Here is a 16,380-nt window from a genome sequence, read left to right on the forward strand (position 1 = left end):
AGGAAGAGCAGCACATGCTTGTAGGAATTAGCAGTATGCTTGAGTTTTCTCCCACAGTACTCAAATGCAACATTTAAGTAATAAGATAAAAAAAAAAGTCTAAGGAGCTCAAATATTAGATTAGTACAAGGCCGAATGTACTAATGCCCATCTGTGTCTACATGTTTTCTAGCTACCCAGAGCCCTGCGCAGCAGACCTAGCCATCCTTGAAAAAACTTTTGCAAGTCCCTATCAGCCCAGGCAGGTAAAGAACTGAACATACAGCAAACCCGCTGTATGGCAATTTACTCCTAAAATTATAACCAGGGATGCAGGAAGCTGAGCTGTTGTTGCTCTGCTTTTATTGCTTGGTGAAAAGGCAGGGAAGGAGCTAACATATAAAACAGCCCCTTTTCTGTTGTATGTCCTGCCGTCTGGCTGTCTAGTTGTATAACAGAGCTGCTAAAAGCTGTTTACAGGGCATCAAATTGGCAGCATTTGTGCCTTTGGTTAAATAACAGGATCCATCTGAACCCACCAATGATCACAAGCTGGAGTCTGGCCTCTTGCAGCATCGCAGTGAAAAAGCACATTGAACTGGTCTGGCGATGGTTTTCTTTTGGGTCATTAATAACTGTAAAACCCTCGTTTGGCTGGCTTGGTGCTTTTCTGATGCCATCTCACTCTCTTGCCTACCTCAGAGAGCTGGATTCAATCAAAAAGATGTCCAATTTCTGCACCAAAATAGCCATGGCAAATCAATTTGTGGGAGGAGATTGCTGAGCCCAAGAAGCATATGGGGATTACATGAAGTCTGGTCCTTATTTTGGACAGGAATGAGTTATGGTGGAGTGTCATCTTGGATATTTTAGCTTTTGCTGTGCTGCTCGCTGCTTTTCAGGGTTTAAATCAGAGACTGGGTAAGAGGTTTCACTTCTCTTTAAACTATTTCACTTTAACATGGTTGGAGGTTATATAAACACTTATAGGAATCATGAAACGTGATCTTTGGGGTTAAAACAGTGTGTTAAGTCCTTCTAATGCTTGAACTGTTTAACACAAAAAAGGACTAATAAATGTGCAAAGTTTTTCACTTGGATTAGCTCCATTTCCTGTAGAAGGTGCTCTCCACCCATAAAGAAAACTTGACAGCAGAAGACTGAGCGTGCATTATATAAAGTAAGCTGATATCTTATATTGCCACTTAACAATTCCTATTCCTTTTCATTATATTGAAGAAATCTTTAATCACATATAGAGAGGTTTAAACAACTCATCTATGCTAATGAGAGTCTTTCTGATGTCTTCCTTTTTCTCTCCCCATCAGATGAGACAAACTACACAACATGGCAGGCCGCCTACAATGCACATGAAAACTGTTTCCATTTAAGAAATTCTCATCGTATTTCACTCTGGATCCGAGTCCAAATGTTTCATCAGCTGGAAGCGCTTGACACTAATGTCTTCTGTTTGTTATTTCAGGCACTGAAGGACAAACGTGTCTGCTGCAGCACAACTTCTGGCAGCCCTCAGAGATGAAACCCACAATTGGTTTCTACTGAGTATTACAGCCTGATAACTGTGGTATTTTAATGGCCCTTGACTATCAGAGTGGACTCTTCAAGGCTTTCCTGGGAGCACTCAGGGTGGTTGGAGGTGGTGAGTCTCCAGGTCCATCCTTCTGCTTCATAGCTCCCTGTGCATGAGAGCTGGATCCCAGAGTTGGGCAAGGACCCTCAGGATATACCAGTATTTCTCAGATATACCAGTAATTTTAGCAAAAAGCTGATAAATTCTACATTTAACACAAACTCCAGGGAATCTTGAGGCAATGGTTGAACTCCATAATCCTAAAGATCTTTTTCAGCCTAAATGGTTCTATGATTCTACATCTCCCCTTGTCCCTTTCTACCTTCTCCCAAAAGAGGAAAGTCTGCCAACCTCCCCTGGGCAATAGCTCATGCCAGCAAAGCTGGGTTTTGGACAACAAGAACATGTTGATGGTTCTTCGCAAGCTGATGAAACAGGACAAGGGTTGGGTTTAAACCCTGCCTCAAGTGCTAAGCTGCTGCCCAACATGTCCCCAGCTACCAAGCCATGAATGCAAAGGGTGTGGAGACAACTGACCCCTCCACAAGCTGGCTGGCAAGAGCAGCACAGGTTGCCCCTGGCTCGCAGGCAAATTCAAGCCTGCCTGTGAAAATCCAGGCAGCTGCTTCCTATGTTGGTTTGACTCAACACAGGAAAACCAGCCCAGCATGGTCACAGTCTCCCCTTCCCAGCACAGCTTCCAGCTGCCAGAGAACTGGGAGGGGATGTCCAGCCCTGCTGCTCGTTCTGGTCAGGAAGCATACGGATGGTTGTCCTCAGCATCCGGACAGCTATTGTCTTCCTGAAACCACTGCCGGTTTCCATGGATGGATCACCTCATCCCTGCTCCCCCTGCATATTGCTGTTATCCCACTTCCCAAGCAGGAACGCACCTGGAGAGAGAAACACCCCCTTGTAAAACAGCCTGGCGATGTGCAGTTGGTGTCTTGACAAACCCACATGACATGAATTCAGGCATCTGGACTGAGACAAGCTGCTTCACTGCTCCCTGCATTGCCCAGGGCCTTTTCTCTCCAGGGCTGCCAGCACTGCTGTTATGCTGCTCCAGATGAGCGTTGGCATAGGAAAAGATTTCCAGGAATCTGAGAAACACCCTGACAGCAGTGGTATGAAGGACACAGGACCTGTAATGCTGTGAGCAGGCATTACAGCAGCAGCACGCATCTGTACAGGCATACTTCTCAAATTTCTCCCTCTAAATCTGCTGACCCTGCATGGGACATTGGCATCAGGCAATGGCAAAACCCAACAGCTACCGCTCAGAGAGTTAATAATACTTCATAAAAACTTCCCAACAGTGACATTTATGTCTTGGCTTTGGAATATTATCTATCAGTGGAAAGTACATAAATAACCTATTTTTACACCTTGAAAAATATAACATTAGTGAACTTAATTCCTTGCCTCCAGGGCCACTTTACTTTTAGATCAGTCAAAAAAAAACCACCAACCAAAAAAACCCAACATTCAAGAAAGTGGTAAGCTGTTAAAAGCTTGCTTTCAGGAGTTTACATGGACACAGGAATGGCCATAATGCCCAGCCCCTTTGTTTCTATGTGAGGCAGCTACCCGATCAAGTGCCCACCACCCTGCCTACTTTAAACATTTACATCTGTCACTTCGAGTTACAGGGCTGCACAATCAGGTCACTCTTTGGAAAGTAAATGGCATGAGAACAAGCCCAGCAGCCACAGACAAGCCAGCATAGCTTTTGTTCACCATTTTCTCACGAGTCTCTTCATTACATTAAAAATCCTCCACCAAACGAGGTACCCTGCCTCCCCTCGCCAGGCAGGCACCAGGTCCTGCTCCCAGGGGCAGCTTTCGGCTGGATTGTGCAGGGAAAAGCCATAATCCCAACTGTCCCAGATTCCCGATTTGGGTCCTGGCAGAAAGACTAGCAAAAGAGCTGGTGCCCATTACGGAGCACGGCTGGAGAAGCAAGTAGCAGCAGCTGAAAGGAAAATTATCCCCCTCATTGAACACCTTTTCAGCACAGCAAGCTGCCCAGGTGAAGGGGCCTTTTGCTCAGGAGCCTCCTGGAACTCAAAGCTAACAGGGAAAAACCTTAAATGTTGCTTTGTTCACTAAATATGCTGTTTGTTCAGTGGGGCACAAGAACTGTTTCACTCCTCCAGCATGACAGCGCTGTTGCTCACAAGGAGGGGAAAGCATCACCACCATCCTCCTTTGTCAGGTGCCCATCAGAGCATCCACCGTATGGCTGGCAAAGTGCTCCACTCCTGAGTTACAGTCCAGCTGGAAATGATAGTTGCACGTACTGTCACACAAGGTGACACTTGACTGAGCCCCTAGAACATGCTGCCTCCTGCCACATCCCCAGCTGTAATGTGGCCATATATAAACTCACAGCAGTGTGGGCTGGGGAGTTGCCCACTGTCGCCCCAGGACTCACACCAGAGCCCCAGCTGCCCTCCCTTGCATGGTTTGCTGTACTCACCACGCAGTAAGCCACCAGGGCTCCCTGTGCGAAGCCTGCCAGCACGTCGGTGGGGTGATGCTTGTGGTCTGACACGCGGGACAGGCCAGTGTAAAACGCCATCATGATGAGGGTGAACTGGAGGAGGGGACGGAGCAGGCGGGCTCCCTTCCACGTGAATCTGGCCTGCAGATAAAACTGTGAGGAAGAGAAGAAAACAAAAAGGTTGCATTCATTTGAGGGCAGCAAAGAAGAACCCATGCCCAAAATGTGTGTATGTTGCAGTAACCACTCTGTGGGGCTGGCTGAGAGACACCCGCACCCCTGTGGCTCAAAGAGCAGGAAGTTGGCAAAAAAAAAGGATGCTCTTTGCATACATATGGCATCCATCACATAGAGGGGAGCAGAGCTGGTGGAATTTATCCTGTGGAAGGGATGCAGGGAGAGGTGGCTGAGCACAGCCCTCCCTCAGTGAGCCAGGGTCAGGAACATGGAACACCCACATCACGGCTCACCCTCCAGCTCCACTTCAACCTCCAAGTCCATCAAGGTCATACGTAACATCCCAGCAGGCCAAGTAAGGAAATTCCTCCCCACCGCTATTCACTGTGAAACTGAAAGAAGGTCCCAAATTTAGGGCATGCAGGAATCGGCAGCATCTCTTGGAGGAAAACCAGTAATCAGTGCAGCACGCCACACCTTCAGAGCCAGCCTCAAGGATTTCCAGCCACAAGTCCTTTGATGCTGACAATGTGGATGCAAAATGCAATCTTCTACCATTGCCACCAGGTTTCCCCGTCTGAGCCCCAGGGCTTGTAGGAGTGCAGCAAGCAGCCACCCCACCACATGGCATGGGAAGTTGCTCTTACCCAGCAAGGGAAAAGCAAGGTCCCAGCTCAACCTGAAAAGATGAAGCTGACATGACGTCAAATGGACATTGTCGTATTTCCCCATGGCTATCTCGAGCCTGCTTCCGTTTGGGATGGTGGGCATGGCCGGTTCCTGTGGGAACTAGGTAGTCAAGCAGGAAAAGAGGACAGGAAAAGGGCAACCCACTGCCCACAGATGAGCAGGGCTGGGCGCAGTGCAAGGAGGAAGGCGGCAGGAAGGGAGGGACACCACAGCAGCCTTCGGGCTCGGGAGGTGAGAGGCACTCGATGGCCTAAAGAGTGTAAAAGTGCTTGGAAAATGCTGCTCAGATCCTGCAGCTCAGATTGGCTGCCCATGGGCTCAGCTGCAGTGGCTACTTTCAACTTGTTCCTAAATGAAGAACTGGAAATCAGACCCAGCATGCTTTATGGGACTCTGCAACATCTGAGGGCTGGAAAGTGGTTTAATAGCCATTTATGATCCCTTTTCCACACCCAGAGCCATTTACACTGCCTTGAAATAAAAGGGAATGAAGCTCTTGCTGGGTTCCTGTAACCACAAATAACTTAATGATACCATTTACCTATAAAAGCAGAATTAATTGGAAAGCTGATAAGGGAGAAGTATCATTTTTGCCAATTTAGTACGTTCGGCTGTTGCATAAACATTGTATTTATCCCTTTTTGGAAAGAACACATACTGGGCTCTTTAGAGGAAATGAAACATCATGTCATTTGAATGAAGCAGATGCTCCAAATTATCCAAATTGTTAGCCAATTACTATGGAAGAGCGCAGTACCAAAACAGCTCCGTGCTGGCTAATGCACATTATGATTCTGGAAAATATATCTGCGAACCAACTCCAATCTGGGAACAGAGCCACGTCACCATGGCGCACACTCCACTCCATGCAAACTTGTGCATGCAGTGCTATGGGATGAATTACAGCTCTCTAGATCCCCAAGACAAACCCATGCTGGTGAGCCTAGCAAACAGACTGCTGGGCTGGTTCTCTAGTTCATGATGACAATTGCTAAGCTTGTGAGACAAACGAGTCAACAATCAATGTTATAAAAATTAGGAGGCATGTTCTGCCCAAAAGGATCTAAAAAAAAAGACAAAACCAAAAAACCAACTTTCCTTCCAGGTAAAATGCAGCCACCACCAAGCTTGAAAGCTGTAACTGTAATATACCACAACCCCATTCTGCACAGTCACTTGCAGTGATTTAACAGCAAGCACTACATCCTGCAAGCAATTATCTACACAGTTCATTAGTAGGGAACTTTATTTTTAGTTTGCTATGCTTAAGCTGGCTGAATTTTCATTGCTACAGCATTTATACACCCAGTGATCTGCCACCAAGAATAAACTGTGCAGGCAGGATGTTCCTGGGAAGTATTCAGGCAAGGTGGTGATAAAGAGCTGGGGACCCTGATATTTTTAATACAACTTCTCAGTGTAGAGACAATATTCCTGGAAAAAGTAGTGTTTGTGGAGAGCAGCATTTTTAACACACACAAAAAATATAACATACCCTTCTAGTGCCACAGTTTTAGCCTTAGGATTATTTTAAGGTTCAAAATTCTCAGCCCAGCCCAGGTGAGAGTGTAAAACTTGGGTTCCAGTACATTGTTGCAGAGCAAAAAATAACTCCAAGTATTACGTCTTATAAGCTATTACCCTTAACTCTACTAGGAAGACTTGAAAACTAATATGTTTAGTCTTGAGGCTCTCTCACATCAAACCCCTTAAGAAAGAAATTTGCTGTTGGATAATCTGACATTTGACCTTTTTGCACAGCCTTGACATCCCCTCAAATCATTACATCTCACAAGCTTGGACTAAACAGGTCATCTACACGTGAAGATGATTAGTATCAATAAAAAATAACCAATAAAAAGCTAACACTGAATTTGAACACACAACAAGGCAGACACTGTTGGGGCCGAAGCAATTAAAAAGTAAACTTGTTTGTATACTGACCCACTCCACCCAAAGCAAAACTCTGAACTGTGTGCCTAATGTGCAGTCGTTAGACCTGGAAAGGGTGTGCAAAGAGAGAACAGCATTGTAGTCCCCAGCACCTAATTCACACTCATGTCTATGCATCTCAGACAACACTATCAGTGTGAAGATCTTGACTGAGATGCTTTCAATGCTGCAATAAAAGTCTTGGGAAAGTCACTTTTTAATCCCCCCCCCTTTCATGAGGAAAAAAAGGCGTAAAAAGAGAGGATAACAGCACTTTTCATGTTCCACAGGGCATATCATGAGCAAGGAGTATGTCAAAAACTGTGCTCAAACACCAGGGTGCTGAGGATCAACTAAGTACTTGAGAGGCAAGCCTTGGGGTGCTGCACACTATGTATCTGCCCTCAGTTCAGGTAAAAAAAAAAGGAAAAGGGAGGTTTAAAGGGTCACAGTTCCCCTGAAACAGGAATTACTGCTATTACTAAGAAATGCGAAGTTTATCTGAAAACCTGCTTTTGAAGGGTTTTTTTGAAACCTGGGAGAAAATCTGAAGTACCACCTAATAATGATTGCCAGATTTGGATGGGAATATGAGGCATGGAGGAGCAAGACCACAACCAGTGTTATTTCCACCACAAGGCAGCGAAAATCGGAAGGAGCATCAGCCGTAGCAAGGGTGGATGGAATGAAATGGGATCACACAAAACAAGGAGTTATTTGGAGATCCCATCCACTGTCTCCTGGCAGAGGCAGTTACCACAAAGCAGATGGCTTGAAGGATGTCATATCGCTCTTCTGCCAGGGGACTTCCACAGTGCTGGGGCGGGGATAGCCCATGGCCACACACAACCCCTAAGCAATCCCATCAAGGAGGAGCTAGCAGGGAATATGGGCTAAATGCATCCTCTCTAGCCTCCTAGGGCTTTCTGCCACTCAGAAATCCCATCCTGTTCACACTGCCCCCACCACAATGCTGAATTCCATCAACCACATCCCTTAGTCACAGCTAGGTTCTCCTTCTGGGAAATGGCTGGTCTTGTTTCTGACCGCATGACCTGAAGTCACCTCCATCTCCAGACCCATCCACACACAAAGCAGTATCCAAAGGGATATGGAGACAAAACCTCACAAACTTAAACTCATCCCAGCATAATGCCCCACCCTAGCTGGGTCAAATCAGCTGAAAGAAGGAAAACTGTAGAATTTAGCCTTTAACACCAAGATGGCCAAGTGGACAGGAACATGAGAAGGGCTGAGACCTCCCAGCACCAAAGGATGCCCTGTTTGCCTCTTCCCTGCCTTTGCTGAGTGTACAGCATCCTCCCACCCTGTTTGGAATATCCCCATTTAGCTCAGTAGCACAGTTCACACCTCAGCCCTGGCTACCGATGCAATTCCAGTTTATTTGCTTACTTAGGTTACTGCTAAACTTGACTCCAAATCCACAAACACCATGGAATTTCCTTTGCACAAGCCATCATTGTTCAATATTGCCAGGGCACTGAGACCTTCTCCACCCTTCAGCAAGAAAGCGCAGCGCAAAGCTTCACGCTCATCCAAATACACAAAATCACCAACACCTCTAATTTTTCATATAAATGAGTAGAACACTCTAAACCCCAACCTGACCTGATGTTTTTACCCTCAGCCACCAACACACACTAAATATGCAAACTGCCTTCTTTTACTTCCATTTTATCCAGAATCAGCCAACGTTGCTGAGGGATATTTATTTAGGTTTTCTGATATTAATTCAGCTTTCCTGCATCCTCTGTGTTGTTGGCTGTGATTTCAAGGCAACTTTGTGCCATAAAAAAAAAAAAACAAAAAACAAACCATCAGTATTATGGCCTCGTATGTTTAAGGGGAGTGGAAAGCTCTCATCGCTCTTTGCAAAACTTCCTTACGTCCAGTGAAACAAAACTGAGAGGTGTGGGTTAGGTCCAGGGGGCTGCGTGTAATAAGTTGTTACCTCCTCTTTCCTCAGCCTGTTATAAATACATATTACAGGCTCACTAAGCCAAGGAGTAACAAAGCAAGGAAAAATAAGACAAAGACGATTACTCAAGCGTAATTTCCCCTTTTAATTTTTTTATACAAATGCCTGATGTTAATTGAGCATTCTCAGTGACACAAAGGCGGCAAGAAACTTAGCCCTGAAGTTTCAGCATTTAGAACTAACCCCCAGGAGATTTTACTGTGTTGCAAGCATTTTTCCCTGGGACTTTTACTCCAAAGCCCTCTGGTGCTTGGAATCTATCTGCATTTTCCTACCAGAAGCCCATGGCCAAACTGCCTCTCCTTGATGCCCCACAGGGCACTGCTGCTGTGCCAGGTAATGGGGAAAGCACGGTCACTCATTCACTGCCCACCAAATACTTAGGAAAATCCAGCCTTGTGGTTCAGGCAGAGTCCCATAGGATGCGTGGGAATCCAAGCATCTTTTAATAGACTGGCTAAAGCTTTCTGGCACCAGTATCCATCAGGTGAGGCAAACTCAAAGACATTATAATTCAGAATGGGCTCCAAGAGTGAAGCCAGGGAGCACCAGGAAAGACGGGAAGTGACTTATCCTTGAAATATGAAGTATTGTTCAACAGTGAATGCACAGAGGACATGGCTGATACGCCAAGCCTCTGCAGCACACACTCAGCGCCACAAATACTCCCACTCTGCAAACACTCCTGTCAAATTCCCAGTACCCAATGCACCAGTAGCAACCTGCTGAGGCACAAACCTTACTTCCCAGGAACTGGAGAACATCTGCTGTTGTCATTGAGATGATTCCCTGATAAAATCCATCAAACCCATCCCCTGCAGGCTCTGGCATAGTAGATGGCACACTTATAGCCAGGCTTTTAAAACTCCACTAGTTCATTGAGCTGGGCAAGACAGTAGTTTATTTTGCATTAAATAAAATCTCTCTGGGATTTTATAACCTCATTTTATTTTATTTTTTATTATATTGTCAGCCTCTCCAACATGATAGATTTTCTGCCTCCGTTTTTCCTTGTGATGGCCAGGGAGCTGGAGTGATGGAGAGCAGGGTGTTGCTAGACATGTTAGAATCTCTGAATTAGTTCAGTTGGAAAAGACCTTTAAGATAATTATATCCACACCTCTGATATGCACTGCATCACACTGTCTTGTCTCAAGTTGCCTTTTTCTCCCTTCAATTTATGACCAAACACTTCGTGAAACTTGAGTTTTCAAGTTACAAGGCAAGCGTAGAGCTGGTCAGACAGAACCTGCTACCAACCTTATCCTAGTTTTGGGACAAGGAAAAAAATGACATCATTTTTAAAGGACTGGGTGTCAAAAATCCCTCCACGGAGAGGGATAAATGGCCTGTTGTCCCAGATCAGGGGGGAGAGAGGTAGAGGCTGCTGAGCACTGATAGCTTGAGTGATCCCATATGGGGACAGGGAAGGGCAGCAAAGAGATTAAAGGCAGCTTTCTGCTCCAGAGTGTTATACAGGAGCTAAACACCATTTTTGAAGCCTTCTGCAAAGTTAAAGAAAAATCAGGCAGCGGGCATTGGTGCAAAGTGGCACCGAAAAATGAGCCATGCAGGTTCTCCATGCATCCCATGAGAATGTTTCATGTATGCTGCAGTTGTGGTCTCCAGTCTCCCAGGCACAAGCATGGCTGTTTGTTTCTAACTCGCTGCATTGATTGCTGGCTTTTCAGGAAAACAAAGAAAAAAAAATGGCAAAGGAATACGGTCTGCCTTGTGCCCTGCAAAAACAGGGTCAAGCCCTGGTGACTTTGGGCAGCCACTGCCAAAGTGTATGGAGTGGAAATGAGGAGATGGGGCAAGCGCTTTCCCAGCTGGGCAAAATCTCATGGGTTTGTCCCCTATCCTGAGGAAGCTGCATGGTAAAATCCAGTGCAAAAGGTAAAAAAATCAGTCTTGGCTTCCAAAAAGGCCCAGGAGCAGCATCTTCTAAAAATATACCTGGAGGAACAACCAGGATCTTGCTGAGTATTTGGAAAGAAACCACCACCAACATAATAGGGACTCTAGGGACTGGTAGTCCTTGCTGTTTCTGGATGCCAGTTTCAAAAGCATCTCCAGGCTGACTTATCTGACCACCTGCAGATCTCCTTGGAAATAAATAATTGTCAGTGGTTCCAAAGGCAGCTTGGAAAGTTTTGTGAAGGCAGCAGCAGAGGACTAAGCCTCCTGAAAAGCACTGACAGGACAGCTCTGCATTGTAATGCAACTGGGAGGAAACAGCCCAAACGTTTACTGAAGAAATCCAAAAGTTTTCCAAGAACAAAAAAAGGGGGAGGGGAGAAAGAGAAAATAATGTAATCTGCCACCCCTGAGAGCTTGAAAAGCTTAGTAATTATATTACAGATATTGCTCAGAGGGAGAAGGGAACCAGGGCTAAAAAGCCAAGAAGGAGCAATGGCAACTTATCTTTCTAGAGCATAAAGGGACAAGGAGGTAGCGCTGCTCATAGATAAAAGTTCATGTTCAAAGTTTTTGTGTCATGCTGCTTTTTTCCTTTCTAGTTCAAGCTTACTGGAGATGGAGGAGCACAAATCTTAAAAGGAATACTAAACCTTTTCCTTGGGGTTTTTTTTTTTTTCATTTTTTATAAAAAATAACCACCACCACCATCCCAGTTGCTATCCAGATCCTCCCCAGAAGCTGCATGCGGGTCCAGCCCTCAGGGGTGCGGGCAGCGTGCCTCCCACAGCCTCTGCAGGAAGCACCTTGGCAGCCGCCCCGGCCCCAGCCCCAGTGCAGGAAGGGTAGAGCCATTTCTCACTGACAAAGAAAAACAAGTCCCAACCCTCTGCTCTGGATCCAGGCGGACAGAGGCTGTTCCACCTGCTCTGCTGGCACATTCGGAAACCAGCTTTACCCCCCAACAGAGCTGCAATGGCACATCTTCCAGCTCCATTGATGTAACATTGTGGCTCGCCCTAAACTCTCCAGCGTAAACCGCAACGTGGGGTGAACAAAATTGCACAGGTCGCCCACAGATTTAGTAGGATTTGGATTTAATTGCAGCCTTGGCTACATCCTAAAGCTGCACAGCTCAGCTATCACCTCAGAAGTCTCCATTCCAAAAAAATACCACAGGGGCTGGCAGTGGATGTTTCCACCACTGGCTTGTTCAGGCTTTTTTTCAACTGACCCTCCATCTCTGATGTTCATCATGCCATTATTGCCACCAAACATGGGTGAGTGCCTCAGGAAAGGGGCAGAGAGGGTAAATCAGCTCAATCACAAGCAAGTTCGAGGTTACTTACCACCAAGTATAGCATTGTATAGAGGGAGAAGGATGCGTGCCCAGAGAAGAAGGATTTCCTGCAAAACAAAGCAGGTGCTAAGAACGAGCCACTATAATCTTTAGTATTATAATTTTATATGTAACATGGTGACTTGCACGCTGCTACCAAGAGGGTGCCAAAGCAGAGGGACCTACAACCCACAGTCTTTCAGGTTATAAAACTCCTGTTATCCACCCTGCTCGCTCACGAGGCAGAAAGCAAACGGATGGACAGGATGCTTGCATTGTTTGTCCCTTCCTGGTCTACTCATGGGACAGCAGTTATTTCCAGAGTAGTCCAATAACTCATAGCCTCACCTCAAATTACCAGGAAACTGTAAAGAAATAAGAAGTGAGCAATTTCTCTGGTCACTTAATTTCAGCATGTAAAATGTGCCCGTGGAAATGTCAAAATCGAGCAGCTGATGGATTTGGTAGAGAGCTCGAAGTGCAGGTGCTGGCAGTCCTGCCTGCACAAGCCTCCTTGTAGGAGAAGTCCTCTGTTCTGCTGCATGGGACAGCTTGAGCTGCTCCTCATGAGCTCATCACTTATAGTAAATTCCCATATTGAGCAACCACGCAAGGAAACATTAGTGTAGGAGTAAAGAGAAAGGAAAAAAAATATTATTCATCCGAATCCCGCGACTCCCAAGGGAAACTGCCCATTGCTGGCAGACAGTTACAGCCTTCACAGAAAAAGCAGCGTTTGAATCATCTACTGCTAGCAAAGAAACCCCAAAACATACTTAGCATGAGACACTGTTTTGGTGGCGTCAACCCAACGCTTTGCTGCCATAGGATCTCACCTGGCTTCCTGGACCTTGCTGTCACTTCCCCTGCAGGTGTAGTTTTGGATGTAAACTCCCTTAGTGCAGTTGATGGTGGAGAAATCCAAATTGCAAACTTCCAGGAAATGTGGCCGCAAGCGCCCAACGGACACTTTGGCAATGTCTGTGAAGGACTGGCTGATGGCACAGCCAAAAACAAAGCAGCCAACTTGCTTGTAGAGTGCTGCCACGTATGGGTTCTGGATAAAGGAGTGTGACTTCTCCTTCAGGTAGTGGATGCGGTAGAGCTCTCCTGTTATAATCTGTTGGGGAAATACAACAGAGAGGTTAGAGAAGTAGAAAGATTCTGTGCAAAACCAGTAATGGGTGGCTGAAACAAGCTCTTGGTGCTTCAAGCATCTCAAACCAGGAATCTGTTTCCACAGTGAGGAAGGAGAGCCCACAGCCCAGCATCTCTCCATGCTCCTCCTCTTCACTTCTTCCTGCAGTGCTTGAAATGCTGTTTACAGAAACATTCCATAAACGAGAAGAAAGAAAAAGTCCTAGTTTTTGGTTTAGCTCATCAGTATATCTCTTCAGTAGTGAAATATCACCCCAGATCTATACCAGTGTAATGGAGAAAAAGCAATTAACATAAAAAAGATAAAGAATCAGTGTGCGTTCATGAAGAAGAGGCCAGATCCACTACCCTCTCATCAAACTGATTTTGGAGGAAAAAAAACCTAACAACCTTCTTATTTTCCTCTCTAAGAAACATGAACACAACGGAAGAACACTAAAAAAGCCCCAAACTTTTCAAATTCTGGCCCCAAATTTGCCACCATCACATTCAATTCAAGTAGCTCATAGCCTCCGTAAATCCCAGTAATTACTGGGCATTTCAAGGTGTTTTTCCATTGTGTGGCAGCAAATTCTATGTTTCTTGTGACAGGGGTGTTGGGGTGTGACAATATTCCCATAAATCACCATCAGGGAGCAGAGGACCCGGCTTCTCATAATCTTGACTCTTAAAAGGAGAGTTAATGAAAATCAGGCTGTGAAATTAAATCCAAATGTCTCACCTCTCCCAAAGAGGCAAGGGCTTAAATTGTACTCCGTCACGTTACACACCTAGGTTTTGAGCTCCAGATTTACAGCTTTAGGATTTTATTCATTATTTTAACTGTTTTTATACCTGAGTAATAAATCGAGGCAGCTTTTTTCCAGCTGCTCCCTTGTCCCTGCCCCTCTGTAGTCACGATGACTGTGATATGTAAAATTAACTGTCAGAAAAAATGCCTTCATGTTAATCCCTTTTCTGGAGCAGCCAGAAATATTCCTCCCGGTATGGCAGCCTGCCAGTGGCATGCAGCAGACAAGGCTCCCCTGCTTACCTTTTAAAAGCTTGGCACAGCCTTTGGAAACTAATAAACTGGAAAAGTATGGCAATTAGACTAAGAGGAGATGAAGCTGTATCATTGTTTGAACTCACTCACACCATAGCTTGAAGAAAACAAAAGGTTGACCTAAGGCAGCTGAAATTGCAGCTAAGCAGGCTTTATCAAAGAGAGATACAACTATAAAAAATAAAAAATAAAGGCCAACCTAGAATACTCTGCTACCACGCATAGGATGACTTTGGGTGGATTCATCATCATTTGGGGTTTATATGTCACCACTGAGATTTATACTTTTGGAAATCTGGTCAAGACCAAGAGTTGTCTGGGGAGAAGCAGCTAACCAGCTCCAGCGTAATTTTAGCCCTCTCAGACTCGGAAGACCATAGTTTATCTCCATTTTGGACCACCTTCCAGCATAAGCTGACAGCCAGGAAATCTACTGAGATGAGAACCACAAAGGGAGGTTGGAGCATCTCCTGCTCTTCTGGCAGAAGGCAACTCCAGGGTGTCCCAGATGGACACAGATGCTGCTGCACAATTGCATGGCCACTGCTTGCAGCCTCCAGAAAGCAAGAAGGGGAGGCACGAGGCTCAAAACTCATGGCTTTTGCAGAAGGGAGACAAGATGAATTAAGGATGACATCCGATACTGGCAGATGTGTCATTACTCCAAACTCACAAACAGATACATGTAAACCCGAGGCTCTTGGCCTGGGAAAGACATGTGACCATTTTAAACAGGGACCAACAAAAGTCTGGGGGTTAATACTTTTCTCTCACCGTTGGTGGTCTGGGTAATTGCACACATGTAGCAGATTGTAAATTGGAGACTTCATTCCCTCACTAACACGCTGCTGGGCAGCCATGAACCCTCCCCGCTCAGTTAAAGCCATGGCTCAATCTTAATGAGAAGCTAAAAAATGGGTAAAGTTGTTTTTTTGGCAGTGCTGTCCCAGATAAAGCAGGACAGCGAAAAGCTAATGCAGCACAGATGTGCATGAATTGAAAAGACATCCTGAAAAAAACCCAAGTCTTAAAGATATGAAGCTGCTCTTGTGCCTTGCACTTCTAGGCAAGCCATCCACATAGGACATATGCTGTGCCTATGTGATTAGCACAGCTCCCAGCAGACTGTCACAAACACTTCAGAAAGAAGATCATAGAAAGAAGCCAATATCAAATTTTCCTGTCTGTGAATGCCTTTTGCAGACTTTTGGTTGTCATGCAAATTTTATTGTTATTATAAGGTATCACCAGTAATCCAATTAGCCTTTAGAGCTATTTTAATCACCTACATCTCTGGTGTAATATTCTCTGTGCCTCATCACACTGAAGCAGCATATCAACTCCAACTGTAAAACAACTGGCTAATCCAGCTGTGTAATTTATATCATCTAGGAAATGAATTTTCTGAGGTGTTTTCCATAGCCTTTCAAGACCTATCAGGTGTAGGGACACAGAGTGGCTCAGCAGTAGTACCCGTACAAGACTCAGGAAGAGGAAAACATCACCTTTCCCTGGCTATCCCAGGGACCTACAACATGCTTCTGTGCTAGTCAAATCAATCACCTTCCACTAAGAAGAGACACTAGGAGAGATGCGAGAGTGCACAGCCCAGGGGCACAAGCCTCTCTAGGGTCACCTGCATAGAAATTGTCCTGAGGTCAGTAAATATAGGTATTAAACCCAAATGCTTATCCTCTCACATCCGGATTGAAGTAAAGGTCTTTCAACCTCTGCCATTTATTTAACAAGCACTCTGAGTGTCCTCAAGCCATTTAAAACATGACCTAGACCTTTTACCCAAGGCTAGACTGCCTATGATGCTACATAAAGCATGGGCGTGAAATTTTGGCTGTGCCACGCAAAACACCATCTCCCTGGAAGTCCTCCTAATCACCATCCTGCCTTCTGAAGGCAAACACTGTGAGCAAAAGGAGCAGAGTCAGTGCTCTGTGGATTTGGAAGGAATTCCTATTATGCTACAGTAATTCTGGTATCTGGGTTACATCTGAAAAAAGAGGTCAGGCTGACTTCAATTTTCCATGCA

The 16,380-nt window shown here is 45.4% G+C and overlaps 1 protein-coding gene across 1 annotated transcript in view; it reads right to left on the reverse strand.

The window, feature by feature from the left end:
• The window catches only part of PLPP3 (phospholipid phosphatase 3), a 44,268-nt gene that overhangs the window by 2,807 nt on the left and 25,081 nt on the right, over positions 1 to 16,380 (reverse strand). Inside the window, exons 3-5 of the mRNA XM_069861931.1 lie at positions 12,970 to 13,253; positions 12,144 to 12,201; positions 4,053 to 4,229 (exon numbers count right to left, since the gene is read on the reverse strand). Of these exons, the coding sequence (XP_069718032.1) occupies positions 4,053 to 4,229; positions 12,144 to 12,201; positions 12,970 to 13,253 (519 nt within the window). The remainder of the gene's footprint in view (positions 1 to 4,052; positions 4,230 to 12,143; positions 12,202 to 12,969; positions 13,254 to 16,380) is intronic.

The sequence above is a fragment of the Phaenicophaeus curvirostris genome, chromosome 8 (genome assembly GCF_032191515.1).
Source record: "Phaenicophaeus curvirostris isolate KB17595 chromosome 8, BPBGC_Pcur_1.0, whole genome shotgun sequence".
Taxonomy (NCBI): Eukaryota; Metazoa; Chordata; class Aves; order Cuculiformes; family Cuculidae; genus Phaenicophaeus; species Phaenicophaeus curvirostris.